A 22,348-nucleotide genomic window follows, 5' to 3' on the forward strand; every position below is an offset into this window, starting at 1 on the left:
TATGGATGTTTATTCCTTAACTGGAAAAGATAAGTAGTTCATAAGGCATACTTTTGTTTGCTGGAAAGCAGGATGTGAGTTTGTCTAGAGAAAGTCTTGATATTATGACAATTTCCCTGTATTTAAACTCCAGTCCAGTAGAGGGAACTATCCAAAACAGTCATTAACGGCCCTCCCCTATAAAGTAGGAAGAGAAGCAATTAGGGCAGAATCTACCGCAGAAACACACAAACAGCCCGTAGAGAAATGAGCAGACATACAGACGGTGGATACAGAAGTCGTAGTGCCGTATGTTGAACTAACATTACAGACGTCTGTTGTAAGATGGATCATTCTGCATCAGATACTGAGACCGATGACTACAATCGGCCCTTGCTGCAGCGCAAAGAGGAAAATGCAGAAAAAGGTATACAAGTTTTCTGGTTATTGTAGTTAACAGCTTGAGGATAGCTGCTCAGTTGTATTTACTTTCGACACTTTTACACTAAGTAGCCTATCAAACTATACGTTGTCTAAAATTGCATATATTTACACTTTTACTAAACTATTGGGCACAAGTGATGGCTTTGTATATTGTGCAATGGCATAAAGTTGCGCTATAAATTATTGATGCTCACTTCCTAGCAGATAGCAGATTTCTGTCCAGATCCAGACTGACTGCATTCATTGTCAGACTCTCAGTACAATACCATGGTTGCCCGCTGCCCAAGGCAAAACATAGGCCTAGATCATGTAAAACTTCGAGGAGTCAATTGGCCAGAAGTCCTAATATGCTGCATTTTAAATGAGCATCGTTATCCGATTTGAGTCTAAGTCTTTGTTGACACTGCAGTCAGTCGATTATTAGGGCGCACAGTTAAACATTTTGGTTTTAAACCATACAGGTTTAATGGATTATTGTCACGCAAATGTGTGATTAGGTCTTTGCGATTTGAAAAGAAAAAAATTAAATTCCCCCGGCTAGTCACGGGATTTGGGCAGTACTAGCAAAGGTGGTGGCAGGAAAAGGGCGTCACCAAATTACTTTAAGGTGGAAAACATGAGATAATAGGCGTGTTCGTCTTCATGCAGAAGAAGCTTGACCTGCTATTCTCACCTGCTATATTCAACCCAGCATGCATCACATCAAGTCAGATCTGCACAGATCTGCATGAAGGCGAACACACCTAATGTGTCATAACATCAGAGTGTAGTGATATTGTCAACTTTTAAAACAACCATGCAGTTATGGATTGCGACTCGTGTCCTGTTTATCTCTCCCTCCCATCCTCTCCCCCACTCCCTCTCTCAGCTCCTGCCTGCTGTTCAGCGCGCTACGGGCTGTCCGTGTTGGCCTGCTATGGGTTCTTTGTGGCTTACGCCCTGCGGGTGAACCTGAGCGTGGCCATGGTAGACATGCTCAACACTACCAGCTCCAGCAATGCCAGCCAGTCTGTCTGTCCTAGGCACACCAGCCCAGCGAGACCCAAACACAACCATACCGTAAGTCAGTCTTTCCTCCTACAGCCTAAGTCACCTAATCATAACTGAATGAAAAAAAAGATACTTTTAATTGTGTGTGTTTACTGTGGTTTGTTCATTTCTGTTTTCTTCATTGTAATGAGTGATTGGGAGTATCAGTTGGGATGCGGGTGGGGACTACCTCTAGCTCTATTGGGATGAAAATCAGAGGTGGAAAGTAACGAAATACATTTACTCACGTTACTGTATTGAGTAGTTGTTCTGTGTATTTTGTATTTTTTGAAGTAGTTTATAAAATCGGTATTTTAAATTTTACTTGATTACATTTTGAGTGAAGTATTGCACTTCGCTACATCAAAAATCCCGTTACTTGAGTAAAAAAAAGACTAACTAAAACGGAAAGGGAGAGAAAAAAATCGCGCCCTAAACCACTAGCCTAGTGATAATGATCAGCATACATGTAGCCTACAACAGGACATTAATCAAGCTGGCGCCATGCAGTCTTTCTGAAAGTGATGGAGACTGGATCACGAAATGCATCAGATTAGCCTAACTTATGAAAGTGTATTTTCCGCTATTCCAATCGGTTGTCTCAGTTCGCTTTAGCACTAATGATTATGAGATATTTAAGCAAACACCATGGAATTTCGTGTTTTGACGTTTGTGCTCACCTTTCTATGGAAAGAAGTTTATTAGCAATTGTTTCCCCTCATTTTGATGTCTCTCTTTTTCCCCGTTTTGGCCTTTGTTTTTAGTAACCTGACTTGGCTTTCTTGGAGAAAGACATTGCACCAGCAGCAAAACAATTAGCGGTCCACTACTAGCGATGCTCAACTAAATAAACAAAAGAAAGACTACCTTATCAATCGTGCAGGCGGACTAAACCATTTAGCTCTTTAGCAAGGGAGAGTGAGAGTGACCTTACACAGTTTTCACTATGTTTTGTATACAAAATCCAGTCAGTCAAACTTTATATTTCGTCTGACATTCATTTTGACATTTAATTTGGAAGTTAAAATATTCAGGTAAAATTAATATATGGTGGAAATAAGTATTGAACGCTTATTTTTTTCCCCCTAGTAATTAGCCTAAACTTCCAGTGAGGTCTATTCGAAATTTTCACCAGACATTATATTAACACACATATAAAAAAAATCCAAACATAAGAGTTTTGTGTATTAAAGTGGAATGACACAGGAAAAAAGTATTGAACGTGCCTACTGACATTTCTTCAATACTTTGTAGAAAAGCCTTTGTTTGTAAAGACAGCTTCAAGACATTTCCTGTATGACAAAACTTATTGGTCGCAGTATCAGGTCTGATTTTGGCCCATTGTTCTAAACAGATTCCAGGGGTCCCTCTTGTGAATCCTGATCTTTAGTTACTTCCAGAACTATTTAATTGAATTGGCTGCCTTCAAGTCTTTCTGGAGCTTTCTCCGAGTGGACCTTGGCTCTTGGAATTGACTATCCTTCTGACTCCCTGGTCAGAAATATTACGAGGAGATCCTGTGCATGGCCGGTTGATGATGCAGTGATGTTTCTGCCACTTGCAGATAATGGCTCCCATGCTGCTTACTGGAAGATTCTGATGTTTTGAAATGCATCTGTAACCAGTTTCATTGATATGTTTTGCAACAATAAGGTTGCAAAGGTCTTGGGAGAGCTTTTTGCTTTTATCCATCATGAAATGTTTCTTGTGTGACACCTTGGTAATGAAAACCTTTTATAGCCCATCAATATGTAGGCTACTAACCAAGCTTATATTAATTTGTACAGATAGAAAGGAAAACTACTCTCTATACAGATTCCAGCTCGTTCCTTCCCTTTCCTTGCCTTAGTGCTTTTTTCTTAGGTGTTTAATACTTCTCCCCTGTGTTATTCCACTTCATTACATGACTCTACTTATGGAGTTGTTTGGATTTTTATGTGTGGATTACCTGAGTTATTACTAATGCCTGGTGAAAAATGTTGTGCCCCCCTGTATTCCACTTTTCACGGGGCCCTCTCCTCCATTGGGGCCCTATACTTCCCACTCCCCCCCCCAGTACCACGCCCTTTAATCTGTTGAACCTTCTGCTCGCTTCCAAATATAAAACTCTCTGCAACTCAATATTAGGGCTGTCACTTTTGTGAAAAAATTCCTGTTCGATTTTTTTGAGACAGTGTGTTCATTGAATCGATTGTAAAATCGATTTTTTATGTCTAAAGACGTTTCCATTTTCAACGCCAAATATAGGCCAATCCACAAACAACTGCATTAGGACGATTGTAGACGCAAGCCAGCAATATTTCTGATTTATTGGCGGAAGTTTCGGCACAATGACAAACAGAAGTGCAACATTCTCGAAAACCAGTAAACCGAAAGTGGACTGCCATTACATCAGTGACATGACAGCAGGCTTCAACCTAGCTGTGTCTGTGTTTACGCCAAACAAATTTCGCCACGTAGAACTCGATTGCACAGGTTATGAGCCTACCGCTTTGTTCTTCTCCATAGTTTGACATACCAAAAACCAAGTACTTCCACATCGAACTCCTCAAGTTATTAGGGCCTATCACTGCCTCTCTACATGTCGCACAGGTTGATCGCGTTGTCCTCCATTTTTGGCAAAACATGAACAGCACAGCAGCTGATTGAAACAGCTGTTCCCGGTCGCGTAAAATTGGTGGGAATTTTCTTTTTTTAGCGCTCGCAATGATTTCTGCACTCGGAATTATTTTATATTTGGTTAAAATCGATTCCCTATTTTAGTTTTCAAACTTGTGTTGTTTGGTCAATCGACAGTAATCGATTTTCGAACGTAAAGTGACAATACTCAATATTGGCCTGCCTGCCTCAGCTGCCTGTGAGGGGCTTTTCAGTTGTGCTGGATTACTGTTCACTGCAAAGCGACCCAAGGATGAGTGCAACTAACTTTGAAAATCAACTACTGCTCAAACTTAAAGGAGAACTCCGTGATTTTTCACATAGATCTCCATTTTTCAACGCCTTTTTTCAGGCAAGTACCTCCACCGGGCGGCCATATTGCAACACTTTTTGAGCACTTATCGGCATCTATTTCAGCAGAAATGCGGTGCGTAAGGCTTCACGACACCCCATCTTGCTCCAGCAGCGAGATCACAACAGATGATTGGCACGATGTCTTCACAGCACACCACATGATTGGCTCAATGTATTTTACAACACACCACATGATTCGCTCAATGGATTCACATGTCGACGTTTTGCCGCGGAAGGGTTGTGATATGTGTAGACATATGATGTGTAGACAACTGCCATATTGGCGTTACAAACTAACCCCATGCATTACTATGGAGGATTTTTTTTTTTTGAGTGCTGTATCTCCTCATTAGAAAGTCTTTGGTAAAACTGGTTGTTATGGTACCCCCCCCCCAAAAAAAAAAAAAAAAAAGTAACTAAGTAACTTTTACTTAAAGTATATTTTAAATTAACTACTTTTTACTTTTACTTGAGTACATTTTCAGATCGGTATTTTAATTTGTACTTGAGTAATATTTCATCAAGGTATTGGTACTTTTACTTGAGTACAATATTTTCGTACTTTTTCCACCTCTGATGAAAATACATTAATGTTACCTTACCATACATAAAATCTATCAGCATGCCAACAATGAATTCAAACCAAACAAATAAACGTCCTTTTCACATATTAATGATAACTCACATAGCCTAGATTTGTGACTCACGATCACGAAGAAACTTCTGTGGAGGAAGAAACGCTGCCATTGATCGGTTCTTCACGCTAGCTGAGACTTTCCATAGCCAAATGTATCAGTTCTTCACATTAGCCGAGAGTTCTCTGTTTAGCCAAATGTATTCTTTCTTTCGTGCACAGACCTAAGCAGTTCGTTGTGTACTTTAGCTTTCAAGCTTCAAAAGGTGCATTACTGCCACCAGTTGTTTGGGAATGGAATTGCATCTCTGATCATCGTTCTCAACAAGTTTGACATTTATTGATGATTGACGGTACAGGGGCCATACAGGGGCCAATGATATTTCAGGCAAATTTCAGCCCCTAGAACCGCCCCTGAATGCAATTGAATCTGTCCTGAGCCATTTGCACTGTGAGTAAGCCCAAGCATACATATCACCCTTGGTTAGTGACCTGGCTTGGTCGTGTAGTGATACTGTCATGTGACGATATGGCACACTTTCATAGAGATCACAACTAAAACATTCCGATTTCAAGCGGAGCGTGACTAACATGTTTAGCAAATTGCCTCCCCAGGCCAGTGTGTATGACTGGGACTCGGAGACGCAGGGCTGGATCCTGGGCTCGTTCTTCTACGGGTACATAGTGACGCAGATACCCGGCGGCTATCTGGCGCGCAAGTATGGCGCCAAGTGGCTGCTGGGCTTTGGGATCCTGTGCACTGTGATTTTCACCCTGCTCACGCCAGTGGCAGCAGATCTGGGGGCCGGCTACCTCATTGCTGTTCGAGTGCTGGAGGGCATTGGAGAGGTAAACTCGGCCTTCAACTCTTCTCTACTGCCCTGGTGGTGTAAACAGTCATGGCAACAAAAAGGGAAAAACAGGATTAGTTTGCCAGCCCAGGATTAGGTGTGTTGTCATACATGTAGGGAATGTCTTACATAGTCATAGAGGAACCTAATTGTGTTGGGAGACACAAGCTACAACTTGAAAGGGGTTGGGTGGAGTTTGTTTTTCATGCATACATGATAAAGAACCATGACCAGACCAGTAAGATGTTTTGTCTGGTAAACAACCTTGGGTTTTAAAACTGGTGCTATCATTGCACTGACCATTTATTTCCTTGGATGTATTGTCAGATTATATACCGGTATATGGTATGTGGAACTCGTAGAATAATGGGTGATAATGATTAAATAATTGGAGAAAAAAAACAGTTTCAACACAAGAATGGCTACATTTTTGTGTCTTGTGTAATGTGTGGCCTCATGATTATGCAAATGACCATGGACTGTAACACAGCCCTTATGCAAAGTGAGTTAAGGGAAGTTAGTATTTGTTGAGTCATGTCTGTGTGGTTCTTATCCGTAATTCTAAATGTGTGGTCCACTCTTGCTAGGGGGTCACATTTCCTGCCATGCATGCTATGTGGGCTTCCTGGGCCCCGCCAATGGAGCGCAGTCGACTGCTGACCATCTCATACACAGGTGACCAGAATGATGGAACCTATCGTTGTTGTTGTTTGAAGCATTTTATGTGGTTATTTTGTCACAACATTTTGTCTTTGTCTATCCACATCCATTGTATCGAAATATCAATACAAAAGAAACAGATTAGTATTAATTGCTAATTTCTTTCTATACAGCCGAAGGCAAATTTAGTGATTCAGATACCATGACAATTTGTGAAATTATACACTGCTAAAAGAAAAGATGTAATTTCTGTATAATGTATCCACAAATTTGGAGTGTTTGAATTTTAGTAACCGCTTTAATACATGGTGTTTGTGTGAAAAATTCTTTATCTCATGAAAAGAATCCTATTTCCCAACCATAAGCTGAGATTTATACATTGATTTTGCTAAATTTCTTCAGCTATGAGGTTAATACACGGGGGCAGTTAATATGGTATTAATATGGTTTTATTTTTTTAACTTGCCTAAAACAGTGGTTTATACACAATGCGGCTAATACACAGAAAATTACCAGTACTGTATCTCATATGTCATTAAATGTCTGATTTATTTAGGTGCTCAGCTGGGAACTGTGGTGGCCTTGCCGTTGTCTGGCATGATTTGTTTCTACCTTGACTGGACCTATGTCTTCTATGTATTTGGTGAGCTATTAGTGATTTATTATTTATTATAAATTAATAGGTATTTCTAATTCAACTTCAGGGTGACTTTGTGTCTGCTGTAACACTTTCACTGTCTAATTTATTTATTTAATTAATTAATTAATCGATCCCCAAAGGGAAAAAACACTTACATCAGAAAAAGTAATATAAGTATATAAATATTACTAACACTGAACAATAAAGACAGTAGAAGATAAAAGGTGTCATTCAAGTTTACAGCAAATATTGACTCACAAAACCATAGAGCTGCATGATCATGTTTATGGCCAGCACATGACTAACTCATGCCTGCCATGTGAATATGAGTAAGATATCTGTACCGTTCTCTGTATCGGTTTTTGGCCACACTTGGAAAGTTCTCCCACAGACTATCTACAGAGGCTGATTATCAACAACCTGTTTATTGACACTCTGTTGACTACAATTTATGGAAAGGGTGTGTATTTGGGAGTTGTGATGTTCAGGAAATATTCAACAACAATTTCACATACTGAACTGTAATCTTAACAGATGATCTGTTAAATCTCTGTGGGTGGACAGCCCAAGTCTTACCCAGTTTTTCCCTGGCCTTTTCCCCTTAGGAATGGGAACGTTTGTTCCTTAAAATATCTGTACCTTTCCAGATTTCCTCTTGCTTAGTCATGCAGTATAATGGTCGTACAGTGAGAGTTAAGATACAGCATGGTTAATTGAGTTGCTGATGCTTCTTTGTAAATAGTGAAATCCTGAACTGTTTGCCCGTGTTTGTGTGCATGCACTCTTGTTTGTGTGTGTGTGGTATCTGTAGGAGTTGTTGGGATGGTCTGGTTCGTCCTCTGGGCTGCACTTGTGAGCAACACACCCAGCACACATCCCAGGATATCAGAACAAGAGAGGCTCTACATCGCTGCCTCACTCAAAAACGAGGTAGCTTTCCTTTCCAGTCCCAGGGACTGTATTTTTCGAGCCTTGTACGGGTAGGATGGCTGTCCTTTAACTCACAACCCGTTTGATTCAGTTTTGTTTTCTTCTTTCACTATTGGTATGAATGGCAGAACACGTAGAACAATGTACACCCACACAATGACAAACAACACACACAATCAAACAGTAATAATACATAATGTATGTATAATGTATATAAGTATAAGTAATCTATACATTGTAATCACAGCTCTCGCCAACCTCGGATTATATACCTTGGGGATCAATTTTAACGTCGTTGCCATTGTGGGCAATAGTAGTCGCCCATTTCTCTTACAACTGGACATTCTACACACTGTTGACTCTGCTTCCAACCTACATGAATGACATACTTGGCTTCAGTATCCAACAGGTAAGAGAGCATAACATAATGAATAAGGCATTCATATCTCACTACTAATCTATAGTTGATATGATTATTGATTGGTAATTGATTATTATTGATAATATTCTCATTTACAGTTGAATTGTGCAGTAGAGTTGTATAGGACCTCAAACCATTGAAAGGAACAGTCAGTGTGGACTTTTTTTCACCTTTGACCTTCTGACCCTGTCTCAGAATGGGATGCTGTCAGCCTTGCCCTACCTGGGCTGCTGGTTGCTGGCGCTGCTGGGCGGTCAGCTGGCAGACTACCTGAGGGAGACATGTCAGTTCCGCACCGTTGCCGTGCGCAAGGCCTTCACCCTCATTGGTGAGTGAGGAAGACTGCCTCTGACTCCTCTCTTTTCTCTGTGTCTCTTGTTTCACCCCAGTCAGCCACTGGTCTCACATCAGTCTCACATTTCCAGATTGTTTTAATCTTGTTTATTCAGCTATTCAGCAGTTGTTTTTTTTTTAAAGCTCTTCAGCTTTATTCTATTCACATTTTTAGTGGTGGTAAAGTGGTGATTCAGCTAGAGACTTACTTATGGCATTTACATGGACTGCAGAATTTTTTATCTCCCCCCTACCCCCTCAGTCATCTCTAGGTTTGAGTTATACATAATGTTTTCAATATACTCATACAGATTTGAATCTTCTGTTTACATCCACCCGTGAGATTTTATATTTTATGACACAATATTCAGTTGATGCTTCCTCAGCAGTAGATCTGTTGTGAGCCTGATGAAGACTGGCTTGAGTTTAAAGTGAAGACTATATTGTTCTAACATTAGTGAGAAATGTGTAGTTTGTGATTTTTATGAGGTCAAAACATCTATAAAGAGGACACCGCTTGTAGCAGCTGTGTGGCAGCTTGTAGCAACTGGCACGACTTGCTTCTGTGGAGCAGTGTAATTTAATGTCCTTTTGCTTGTGTGCATGCATTGGCTTTTTAACTTAGCCATAATAAAACCACTGTGGTACAGAGAGGGAACTAACGTGACGTTCATGTGAGACATCTCTGCTGGCTGATTTTGAATCGTTAGCACTGTAGCCTGAAAATCAGGAGGTCTGCTTTGCTGTATCATCATGCATGGTAACGAAGTTTGCAGAAGCTGACATAGCGACCAGCCATGCAGGAGGAAGGCAGGGAGAGAGAGAGGCAAAGTGAGCAGATAGACCGTGAATATGGGAAGTCTGTGGTGTGCTGAGACTGATTTGCTGTGTCAGGAGGGGAAGGTCAGCTGATACAGGGCAGCTGGTGGAGCCGGGCGCTGGCCTGGACTATTAAGGTCAAGGCAAAGGCAATATGGTTTTGCAGTATGAGGGCCAACAGAACTTCAGCAAAAAGCAAACACAGAATGTCAATAATGGCACATTTTGTTATTATATATGTTCATAGTGATGGATTGTCGTTGTAGGTTATAGATGTTTTCTTTGTATCTGAAACATGACAAGACCTGACAAATCACATGTTTCAGATAGAGTTGAGGAGTGTCCCAGAGACATTTGTTTCCTCAGATCATCTGTTTTTGTGATCATTCCAGTGTGATCATGTCATGCCAGTTGAATGACTGTAAAGTAAATAAGTACTGTGTGTTTGCGTGCAGGAATGGTTGGGCCGGCACTGTTCCTGATTGCTGCCGGCTTCACAAACTGTGACTACATCATGGCAGTGGCCTTCCTCACTGCCTCCTCATCGCTGGGTGGTGTGTCTGCCTCTGGATTCAATATCAACCATCTGGACATCGCACCCTCGTAAGAGAACACTGCCTTCTCTTCTGTGGAGAATTCAAGGCTATAAAGACTCGGATGGTTTACAGACAGTTGTATATCACAGGCACCCCTATAATGTTTATATCACTGTTAAACTGTCGGCCATAGTGTTAAACAGTGCTCTACTAGTTAAGAGATTACTTTCTTGGATAATGATTGGTGAATTATGAAACTGTTGGTCGTGGCAAGTTTGAAAAGTGCTTTTATAAGTCTGTTGGAAAGCTTTCTTGGCTTACAATATTTTATTTAGACATTTTTGTCTTCTGTCTACAGTTATGCTGGGATTTTACTTGGGATCACCAACTCCTTTGCCACCATCCCAGGAATGGTGGGACCAGTCATAGCAAGAGCACTGACTAAATCCGTAAGTTTTTAGGACTATGCCTTTTTTTCTAGTATATGATGCTCTAACAGACAAAGTGTTGTCAAGAAGGCAGTATTGACTAAGACTTTACTCACAATGTAAGTCACCTTTTATCTGAATATTATGTAATGCTAATGCATTTTGCAAGCGGTATGTTATGCAAAAACACTGAGAAATCATTTCACTTTTCTCCAGCTGTTAATCAATTATTTATGTCATACTCTTTCATGCTTGCAGTTAGTGTAACCAAAGATCCTTAATATACAATATACTTTATCAACCGTCTGACATAATTTTACCGAAATAGAAGGATAAAGTTATCCTCTTATTCTAGAACTCTTATTCTAGATCATCTTATTCTAGAACTCCATTTAGGTAGTGTTTATACCAAAGATTCTAGAGCGGAGCTCTGTTCTAGAATCTTTGGTTTATACTGTCAGAAACAAATAAATAGCTCCATAGAACCCAATTGTTGTATAATGTCCATCAGAGCCTTATCTATTGGCTCTTCTGTCCATGTTTAATCCTTTCTCCTCTTGTGTTCTCTAACATTCTAGAACACTATCGAGGAATGGCGAACTGTGTTCTACATCTCAGCGGGGATTAACCTATTTGGAGCAGCCTTCTTCACGCTGTTTGGGCAGGGGTCAGTCCAGCCATGGGCAGTCCACCGCACACATTCTCAGTGAAACTCACAATGCAAGATGCTCTCACCATTTACGGAGGATGCATGTGGTATGACCAAAGGAATGGACACTGAACTGAACTTTGGGATCAGTCTTAGATAGATGTAGTATTCGCACAATTATCAAAAGAGATTTACATGGCTGACTTTTTGTTTTATAATATGTAAATATTATATTGTTTTATTATTTTGTATGTGTTTGTACAACACCTTACATGTCAATACTGCAGCCTTTTCGTTCATCACTTACTCATGGCATTATATTTGTTTCACCATCCCAAATGGTGGCCTGTTTTGCTCATGAGCCATTCCTCAAGCTTACCTGATTCCATTGATAGTCAAGCTTACTAATGGTGTAAAGGGAACACCAGTGAATTGGTATTTCACTAATTGTTTGAAGGAACAGGTATGTCTACAGTAAATTATCCTGAACTTGTTCACTTTCTGGGTCAACTTCACATGTAAATGGACCCTGGTGTTCAAATAATTTAAAAGCCATTAAAAGGTTCAGTGCTGAAAGTTGAGACATTAAATGGTTTCAACTGTATTAGATTTCTTATAAAGATTGTTACAACAAGAAATGTATCTGTAAAAAAGAGACTAGAGTTTCTCCCATTTTGGTCCTATTAAGGTGGAGGCTATGGTTGGACCTGCTGCATTAGTGTTGAAAAGGGGAAACAATGGTACTTTGAAAACTGCGAAGATATGGCTTGCTTTGCCATCATGTAATGGTAGTTTAGTTTGAAAGCAAAATAGATATTATTGAAGGAGTTGCCTTTAGATTAAATCACTACGATCACAAAGCATTTACATTTATTTTACAAAAACCGGTTTCCTCTGGAGTACTGACATTCCAGAGCTGAAATGAAGTGGTTGAGAGTGTATTGGAGTTTGAAAGCCAGAACACACATGAAGTCTGTGTTCTCCTAGAACAAATGCCCTGGCCTTTGTTGTACCCAAACTGTACTATGATGAAGAAAGTATGATTGTCGAACCAAAAGTATGCCAAAGGCTGTCTAACCAATAGCATTCTGTTGTGGATCTTGTTGGGGTTGAATGGGGTGAATGTGTCAAGACTTTTTGTTCCACTGATGGTCTTCTATCGCCATCTAACTGCAGTGATCTTCACAGTGGACCATAACATTACTGCTTTAGATCTCCACACACTTTGTGTTTTATCTGCGATCATATTTAGCACAATATTGAAAAGCTGGAGATCCATCTGTTTGGATTGTACAGATCCATAAGACTTTTGAGCTTTGTAGTAGTTTTTTCTCTGGTCAGGTGTCTAATATCTCCTCTCCTAGATGTGCCTTAAATCTGCAATTAGTATGCACTTTTGGTTTCAACTAATTCAAACAGTTGACACTGAATACTTGTTTTTGGTTTGCTACATCCTTTCCTGGAATGTGAGGTAGCCTATTGTGCAAAGGCATATATTTGTTTAATTTTTTGATGTGCTATGTCCTTTCCTAGAATGTGTAGCCTATTGTGCAAAGGCATATATTCGTGAACACTTCTTCATACACTTGTTATTGATGTCACAGTTCACCAAACATAGTGCAAGAATCAATCACTACATGAACAAGTACAATACTGCAGACAGGATTTTAGCCATGACTTCTCCAGCGGGCATGTGTTTCGTTCATGTCTGGAGTCAAGGACTAGCTCAGGTGAAAGTTTGACCAGCCCTGTTTTTCCCCCCTTCTTTTCTGTTTCTGTGAAAATACAAGTGCTGACGTATTTACATATTTAAATACATCACTCTGGAATGGTGTGCCTGTTGGTTCAAGTCAGGGAGCGTCATTCAGTTGTTGCTTGAACCCTGAGATCAGAAGGGAAGATTTTTCCACTTTTAAAAAAAAAAAAAAACTATTTGCCAATTTTATTTGTAACATTTGTTAAACTTTTATTTGAATGTGTAGGCTATTTTATTATTTTGAATAATCATGTCAAGGTCCTGCAAAGGGACATGGTGGGATTTTATTTATTGAGTTCCCATTGTATTCTTTTCTCAATTACATGATTTCTTTGGGCCATCTGATGTTATGTGGTCGGCTGTTGACTAGCTGATTGTTGGTGATGGAAAGGAAATCCTCGGCAGGGTAGGCTATATGATTCCTGCTCTGATATGCGAGGAGACCTTGATAGCTGTGGACCATGTGACCAGTGCCTGCTTATGTAACCTTACATTTTCACTGCTAAGGCTGGAACGGGCCAGGACAGCTCAGCAGCAGAATCAGACTGAGATCCGGCCCGGATTGGGCCCTCTACTGGTCCTGTGTGTGTGTGTGTGTGTTCTCCCCTTCAGTACCCCTGCAGTAACACAGCATCTGCAGGCTACAGTATGGCAGTGCAGGAATGTTGTGCAATAGTTGCTCTTGTGTTATGCCCTTGTCCATGGTGCTGGTCTGTCTCAGCCATAAAGAGCTGTGACGGCGCTAGCCAGAACATGACTAGAGGAGCTAGGCGTCTGGAAATATCAGAAAAACTATTTGCCAATTTTATTTGTAACATTTGTTAAACTTTTATTTGAATGTGTAGGCTATTTTATTATTTTGAATAATCATGTCAAGGTCCTGCAAAGGGACATGGTGGGATTTTATTTATTGAGTTCCCATTGTATTCTTTTGCGTTCCTTTGTTATAGTTTTACATTCTTTGCAAAGTCAAAATTCCAGGGAATGGAAAAGGACCTCTAAAAATACATTTCCACCATGGCCCTTCGCGGCCTTAGTATTTTTGAGTTGCAAGGGTCATTTGTAAACACCGTCTTTGTACTGAACTTGAAAAACTTTGAGAATGATGTTTCACTGTGTATCAGTTGCAACACATGCTGGATTACAAATACATTCTTATGTGGTAGCCAATACATTTCATGCCACTGTCAATTTGAACGCACAGGAATATTAAAGATCTATCAGCATTTGTTTTTTTTTTTCGTTATTGCAATTTGCCAGAAACATTAGGTTTTCTGCTCATGTGCCGTCAATGAATCAATTTAAAATCCAAATGGCAAAGAGCCAAATAAAAACATTCGCGTTTTCATATAGTCCGCGCCCGCGACTACAACGATGCAGAGTCCTAGGGCACACGAATAATAGTGTCAATATGGGTTTTCAAGCGCCGCACTAGGTCAGTGAACGCAGTCTACGTAGTCTGCGTTACAAAACGGATCACTCTGCGTAAGTTGGGGTAATAGCCTACAATATGATAACATTTTGAAATAGGCCTATGCGCAATGTATGCATATTGATCTAATGAACAGCATTCAATGCCATCAGTAATGCTGCTATTATATTCACAAATGATGCTGTCCCTACAGGGGACATGAGTGTTGCGTGCATTTGCGCAACTCCTATTCCCCCCTCCCCTCCTGAAATATAAACGGATCACCAACGCAGCTCAGCCTCTTCTGCGGCGACCGGGTATCACCAAACGAAGAGCAGGTAGGCTACAGTTCTCTATGCATGCTGTCATTGATATCCCCAAATTTCTGCAGTAGCATTTTCTTAGTTGTGTGTCTAAGTAGCCTATTTCTTGGGGAAATATTTATCGGGAAAATGACGTGTAATGCATCAACTCGAAAGCACGTAGTGATGCTGAAGCCGACATTGAAAGTGAATATCAGGCTAACCAACACTTGAGATGATAGAACATGGCGGCGTTTGCAGGGGGAGGGATCGTGTGGATAAATCCTCCCGACACCCGAGCGGTCCCTGTCGCTATGGTTTAAAATAAACAAACCTGATATTTTCACTATAATAACTCGAATATACCAGTTTCCAGGGAAGAAATATGAAGATAGTCAGGCCTGTCCTTTGGAATGTGTAATAATAATGGCAGCATCGACTCTTTTTGCAGGTTGTTAGATAATCTTAACACTAATAGCCCACAAGTTAACCGTTAAGCTGGGAATCGGGTTAATTGGACAGTAAGGTCACTTCTAACGCCAGCACCAGTTGTAGGCAGCAGGTGAGTGTCTTCTCTAAAGAAATGTCACCTGCCTCAGTGTCCTCTTGGCTGTCATGTCTGGAAGCAAGTGAATTCTAGTTGTAAGTTTAAGTGTGACTATTGGTGGATTCTTAATGATGTCTCATAGTGATACAGAGTGGCTTTGTTAACAGATTGAACCGCAATGCTGGTTCCTTCCCCTCCTCTCTTTCCTGTCTCCCTTTTGACTGGGCTGATGATGCCACTGCAGCAGTTCTGGCTGTCTCCAGAAATGGCTGCGTCTGTACTTGCCAGCGCAGTTGAGCAAAATCTTTGGACAAAATGGAGGTCCCTCCTGTGCGGCTCAAGACATGGCGAGCCGAATGATGCGGAGACGCACTGAGTCTGTCGCATGCCGATATTGTCTGTCTCGCCTGTTGTTATGTCTCTAGGCAGTGCCCTGCCTGCAAAAACACTGGGAACGTTTGCCTGGCAGGCTGGTACAAGCGGTGGGGAGGGTTGCAGATTACACAGAGAAAGGTATCACTGGTAAACAAGGGTGTTTTTTTGTGTTGATTGATGATTCGATCAATTACATGATTTCTTTGGGCCATCTGATGTTATGTGGTCGGCTGTTGACTAGCTGATTGTTGGTGATGGAAAGGAAATCCTCGGCAGGGTAGGCTATATGATTCCTGCTCTGATATGCGAGGAGACCTTGATAGCTGTGGACCATGTGACCAGTGCCTGCTTATGTAACCTTACATTTTCACTGCTAAGGCTGGAACGGGCCAGGACAGCTCAGCAGCAGAATCAGACTGAGATCCGGCCCGGATTGGGCCCTCTACTGGTCCTGTGTGTGTGTGTGTGTGTTCTCCCCTTCAGTACCCCTGCAGCAACACAGCATCTGCAGGCTACAGTATGGCAGTGCAGGAATGTTGTGCAATAGTTGCTCTTGTGTTATGCCCTTGTCCATGGTGCTGGTCTGTCTCAGCCATAAAGAGCTGTGACGGCGCTAGCCAGAACATGACTAGAGGAGCTAGGCGTCTGGAAATATCAGACTTTATCACGCAGTAGAATGACAAGTCACGGTGAGATCAAAAAGGCTTTCTTAGGCTAAGGCAAATTTCAGTAATATGCTGTTTTTAATTCCAGGGAGAAAATATATAGTTTGGGTTTAGTACACAATCAACGTTCTTGGCTATTAGAATATAAACTTGTCTGGGTGTATTGATTTTGTCTCAGAGCGTTTCTGGACAGAACTGGGAATAGAGAAAGAAGAGTCTTCCTTGGTTTGTGTTTGGCATGATGGTGATGATCTTCACTGGTTTTCATTGTTTTTGTCCTAGCCGTTTTTGCTTCGTCTGTGACATTTGACCTATTGACCTATTTGACAATGGGAAAGGAGAAGCTTCACATCAACATTGTGGTCATTGGCCATGTGGACTCTGGCAAGTCCACCACCACTGGCCATCTCATCTACAAGTGTGGTGGAATTGACAAGAGGACCATCGAGAAGTTTGAGAAGGAGGCTGCTGAGGTGGGACTTTACAACTGGGGACATATTTTTTTGCCCATTACACCGCTTATTATATAGTTTAAGTGTTATTATATTTGGGACTGGGTATAAGTGGGCTTAACATGCTTAACTGAGAAATATTTATACTGTATGTTATAAGGAACAGCATATGTTGATGAGACAAATATATTATCCATTAAGGAAGATGTTTACAATGTTTTACAATCTGTCATTAAAGCCTTTGTAACGCCTGTATAATTAAAAAAATATATACAATTAGTAACAAAATTATTCATACCCCTTCCGTTGTCGTTTGTTGTCCAGATGGGCAAAGGCTCGTTCAAGTATGCCTGGGTGTTGGACAAGTTGAAGGCTGAGAGGGAGCGTGGCATCACCATCGACATCTCCCTCTGGAAGTTTGAGACCAGCAAGTACTACGTCACCATCATCGATGCCCCCGGGCACAGGGACTTCATCAAGAACATGATCACTGGCACCTCTCAGGTAGACTTTGCCCTCGGAATCTTTACATAACTCAGTCTGCCTATGTACCCACATTTCACACCTCTCTACATGCAATGAGAAGTTAACAATTGTTGAATTAAGTTGATTAACTTTCAACTTTATTAAAAGGTACTCTAAGCGATGCTGGGTAACGTCACTTCTGTTGACTTTCAAACAAAACAGAGAGCCTGCTCGCTACTTCCTCCCCCTCCCTCCCGTGCAATTGAAACTCTCCTAAATGCGCATCTCGTCTGTGATTTGCTGAAACAGTTTATGTTTGAATTAGAAGTTAAGATAATTTTTTGTCTTTTGTTACCATGGATGCTCATGTTTTTGCTTTTTATTTTGACACCTAAATGTTTTTAAAGGTGCTCTAAGCGATGCCACGCGTTTTTTAGGCTAAACATTTTATGGCACTTACTGCAAACATCACTTAACCAACCGCTAGCTGTCTGTGTCCTGAATACACTGTAAAAAAACACGATCTCTGTGGACAGCCCAGGCTCCAAAAACGGCAACAAAAACAACCTGGGCAAACCTAGCCCATAAAAACACAAACTGTTCCAGCAAATCACAGACGAGATGCGCGTTTAGGAGAGTTTCAATTGCACGGGAGCAGCACTTGAGGGAGGGGGAGGGAGTAGCGAGCTAGTTCTCTGTTTTGTTTGAAAGTCAACAGAAATGATGTCACCCAGCATCGCTTACAGCACCTTTAAGCATTTTATATGAAAAATGTGTACTCTTTCCCTCTCTCCTTAGAGTGTTCTATTAATATAAATCTCTGTGGCATGGCATGTTCTCTCCCAGGCTGACTGTGCCGTGCTGATCGTGGCAGCTGGTGTGGGCGAGTTCGAGGCGGGCATCTCCAAGAACGGGCAGACTCGCGAGCACGCCCTGCTGGCCTACACGCTGGGCGTCAAGCAGCTGATCGTGGGCATCAACAAGATGGACTCCACCGAGCCCAACTACAGCCAGAAGCGCTACGAGGAGATCGTCAAGGAGGTCAGCACCTACATCAAGAAGATCGGCTACAATCCGGACACGGTGGCCTTCGTGCCCATCTCTGGCTGGAACGGCGACAACATGCTGGAGCCCAGCCCTAACGTAAGTGCTCCCTGAGTGTCTGATTACTGGCTTTATGCATGTGTGTGTGTGTGTGTGAGAGACCATTTTCTTTTCGGAACCCAAACCACCTCTAGTAGTTGTGTACTGTAGCAATTTACTTGTAAACTTTTTATCTACTGTAAATCCATATTTGTATCTGTTGAAAATCCAAATGATGCCAGTAATTGCTATCCTGTCTGCAGTGCATGGCCATCATTCAGGTATAGTGTGAACCATTGTAGGATATGTAAATCTAATCCTGGAGATGATACCTTCATTACCTAATGTATTATGCAATGATAGACAATGCTCGCTGTGTGAATTGTTTTGCACGTTGTTGTTGTCATGGTGACTGAATACCACCATCTTGCTCTCGCTTCTCAGATGACTTGGTTTAAGGGCTGGAAGATCACCCGTAAAGATGGCAGTGCCTCTGGGACCACTCTGCTAGAGGCCTTGGATGCCATCCAACCCCCCAGCCGACCCACCGACAAGCCCCTGCGTCTGCCCCTCCAGGACGTCTACAAAATCGGAGGTGAGGACAACAACCACCAGAGGGCAGACTAGAGACACTGGCTGACGCAATCGGGTATAATCAGAACACAGACAGACCGGCCCAGAATGGGCTTAATCTGAGTGATAGCAAACGTTAACTGATTCACTTCTGAGTCTGACTAGAGGAATGTTAAACAGCTAAAACTGATCAGAGGTGGCTTGAATTACTTATAGAAAGTTACTGATTGATGAGGCTAATTTACACTATCTTGGGCTTTAAATATGTTTTATAGGTTTAGGGATGTGTGACGAGGTGAACTTGATTTAAAAAAAAAAGTTTGAATTTGAAGAAAAAGTTTGTTTTCATTCTGGGGAATTCATAACTGCATTCATAACTTTATCATGTGATCTCATAACTTTATTACGTGATCAAGGGAATTATTACATGGTAAATGTAGTCCACTGTTTGAACTGCCAGACAATCTGATCAGGAGAGCACTGCCCATATTTAAATCTGTCAGCTCTGTTGCTAGGCACCTTTTTAGATACTGTTGCAGAGCTCTTGCAGAAAAGGCTCACCCGATCACACTTAACATTTATGAACTGAATTTCACACAGATGTCCAGAGCAGTAATGTAGAATCACACATGCGCAGGTATTGGTACTGTGCCAGTGGGCCGTGTGGAGACAGGCGTCTTGAAGTCTGGCATGGTGGTGACCTTTGCCCCGGTAAACGTGACCACTGAGGTCAAGTCGGTGGAGATGCACCACGAGGCCCTCTCCGAGGCCCTCCCTGGCGACAACGTGGGCTTCAACGTGAAGAACGTGTCTGTCAAGGACATTCGCCGTGGCAATGTGGCTGGCGACAGCAAGAACGACCCACCCCAGGAGGCTGCCAACTTCACCGCTCAGGTGAGCTCATTGGCAACAGTGATGTAATTATAATACAATGTATATATAATAATACTTTTGCCTTAGTGCATTCATACAGTAGGTTGAGAAAGATTAGTGATAATATAAATTGCTGCACTGGTTTGGTGTGGATAAGAGCTTATACCCAAGATGAGGACAATACCCCAGACTGACAAAACTCAACATGGTACATTCCCTCGTTCTCACTATGTATATGCTTACAGTCTGTGTGTCTGTCTGTGTGAACACAGGTGATCATCCTGAACCACCCTGGCCAGATTAGTGCTGGCTATGCCCCGGTGCTGGACTGCCACACCGCCCATATCGCCTGCAAGTTCGCCGAGCTCAAGGAAAAGATTGACCGCCGCTCGGGCAAGAAACTGGAGGACAACCCCAAGTCCCTGAAGTCCGGTGATGCTGCCATTGTGGACATGATCCCTGGGAAGCCCATGTGTGTGGAGAGCTTCTCCGAGTACCCTCCCCTGGGTAAGTGCCTCAGTACAGCGGCCTGTCGTAGCCAGGCCAGGTTACTGGCCAAATTTAGTTCTAACCTTTACAAAGCAGTAACCCATATTTCATTCCATTAAGTTCAGTTTTATTTAAAAACCCAAAACGTTTTAGCCTTTTTTACATGTCCATTAGCTATTTATAATGTGTTACAAGACATATCACGAGCCAAATAAGCAACCAATGCCATGACCAAGCGATTCATGGTTTAGATTGGAAGGATGCTAGGTGAGGTTTCAGAATAATGAATTAGAACAGCCTGTCGTTGTTGTGTTACAACGGATGGAACCCAATCCTGACTGAGTGGATTGGAGAAAATATTTCACCTGAGGATGCATCTGCTCATTTAGGGTTGTAGAGGAAGACTGTGACAGTGGCAGTTATGCATGGTTGGTTGTATGCATTTTAACTACTGATCTATACTTAATATACTTTACTTTATAACTAATGTTATAGTTATACCTTATAACTAATGTTAAGAAAATAGATCAGGTGTAGATCACACCCAAGTCATACAGCGCAGAAATCATTAGCCTACGGTCATTGGGCAGCGTGTCATCTTTTGATTGATCATCTTGATTAAGTTTCACCCCCTTCCGTCTCTGCCAGGTCGCTTCGCCGTGCGTGACATGCGTCAGACCGTGGCCGTGGGCGTCATCAAGGGGGTGGAGAAGAAGGCCCCATCTGGCGGCAAGGTCACCAAGTCAGCGCAGAAGGCTCAGAAGGTGAAATGAATGTTGTGCTTAGCTGCCAACTCCAGAGCCACCCATGGCAGAGCAGAGGTCACCCAACTCCACCCTCCCGTCGGCTGCTTCAACTCAATCATCAGAGACTGGTTAATTGTTACAATGCATCGCAAAAGCATCAGGAGGAAAAAAACAAACAAACCCAAAAAGTCTGAGCACCGGTAAAGACGCCACACGCAAGTCTCCCTAAGACATCTCACCCCTCAACAAAATGTGCTGACTTTCAACGAAACTTCGCAATCCCATTTGCGTTCTGTTTTTAGCTTACCACTAGTTCTAAGTGTGCACAGTGAAATGGGGTTATTGACCTTGAAAAACCATGTGTGATTTTAAAAAACGAACCGGGAGGTGCTTTAAGTAATCCAGATGTCTCTCCCGCTCTCTCTCTCTCTCTGGAGTGCAGTCTTAGTAAAGTTCTTCCGCTGTTGTCTTCGCTCTTAGTGTTCATTTGCAGTTAACGATCAAGTGCTCAGTCTCAACTGATCTCTACTTTACAAAAACAAAAAGAACAATCCAAATGTTAACTGATGTCTACCAGGCCGTATCTTAATGAGATTTTAAAAGAAGTACTGTGTGAGACACATTTAGCTTTAAAATGTATAGAAATTGTTGTGTATAAAAATGACATTCGTGCAATACTCTCTAAATTTGTCCAATTGCCGGCATGTGAAGTTTCCATGCACCGAATTGTTCAGATTTTCTAGCACTTTTGATTGGCGTTACGCTGACTCTGCACCAAGCACTTATTGACTTTGATTGGCATTAGCTTTCGCACCTTATTGTTCATAAACTCAAAAAGCTTTCATGTCATATTAAAGATGTTTAAAACCAAACAGTGTGTACTCTGTTTTTCCTATGCTCCGATTGCATTGTCAGCAATCAGTAAGCTGGTATAGTAACAAGCAAATGAGTAAACAAACACGTCATTCAACTTATGACTACAGATTTTATTATGCAAGGTATATTCTCATTAAAGAGAGAAAGAACCGTTATTAAGAGCGATAGTTTTAACTGTGCTATTAGGCCACAAGGTGGGAGTAGAAACATCCTAATTTGGCTGCAGTCCATAGTGACTTATATTCTCATTACACAGAACCGTTATTACAGTTTTGTACAACTACAAATACAACAAAACCCACTATTGCTCAACACAAAATGCCTCAAAATCTCCATTCAAAATGTCAAACACACTTCTAAAGCAAACATT

The 22,348-nt window shown here is 41.6% G+C and overlaps 2 protein-coding genes across 3 annotated transcripts; both read left to right on the forward strand.

Annotated features, from left to right (window-relative positions):
• Nucleotides 1-213: 213 nt before the first annotated feature.
• slc17a5 (solute carrier family 17 member 5) lies at nucleotides 214-14,347 on the forward strand. The gene is made up of 11 exons (XM_048269021.1): nucleotides 214-406; nucleotides 1,292-1,482; nucleotides 5,714-5,947; nucleotides 6,537-6,624; nucleotides 7,166-7,252; nucleotides 8,061-8,179; nucleotides 8,427-8,588; nucleotides 8,796-8,928; nucleotides 10,208-10,355; nucleotides 10,647-10,737; nucleotides 11,295-14,347. The coding sequence occupies exons 1-11, from the start codon at nucleotides 325-327 to the stop codon at nucleotides 11,424-11,426; spliced, it is 1,467 nt and encodes a 488-aa protein (XP_048124978.1). The 5' UTR covers nucleotides 214-324; the 3' UTR covers nucleotides 11,427-14,347.
• Nucleotides 14,348-14,439: 92 nt separating this feature from the next.
• eef1a1a (eukaryotic translation elongation factor 1 alpha 1a) lies at nucleotides 14,440-21,974 on the forward strand. 2 transcript variants are annotated; one of them, XM_048269022.1, is made up of 8 exons: nucleotides 14,440-14,870; nucleotides 16,704-16,894; nucleotides 17,198-17,377; nucleotides 18,185-18,481; nucleotides 18,866-19,016; nucleotides 19,632-19,888; nucleotides 20,140-20,374; nucleotides 21,005-21,974. In XM_048269022.1, exons 2-8 carry the CDS (start codon nucleotides 16,751-16,753, stop codon nucleotides 21,127-21,129), a joined length of 1,389 nt encoding a protein of 462 aa, XP_048124979.1. In that variant the 5' UTR covers nucleotides 14,440-14,870; nucleotides 16,704-16,750; the 3' UTR covers nucleotides 21,130-21,974. The 2 variants fall into 2 exon arrangements, with proteins under 2 accessions (XP_048124979.1, XP_048124980.1); XM_048269023.1 differs by lacking the exon at nucleotides 14,440-14,870 and adding an exon at nucleotides 14,906-15,396.
• Nucleotides 21,975-22,348: the final 374 nt, after the last annotated feature.

The sequence above is a fragment of the Alosa alosa genome, chromosome 18 (genome assembly GCF_017589495.1).
Source record: "Alosa alosa isolate M-15738 ecotype Scorff River chromosome 18, AALO_Geno_1.1, whole genome shotgun sequence".
Classification (NCBI taxonomy): Eukaryota; Metazoa; Chordata; class Actinopteri; order Clupeiformes; family Clupeidae; genus Alosa; species Alosa alosa.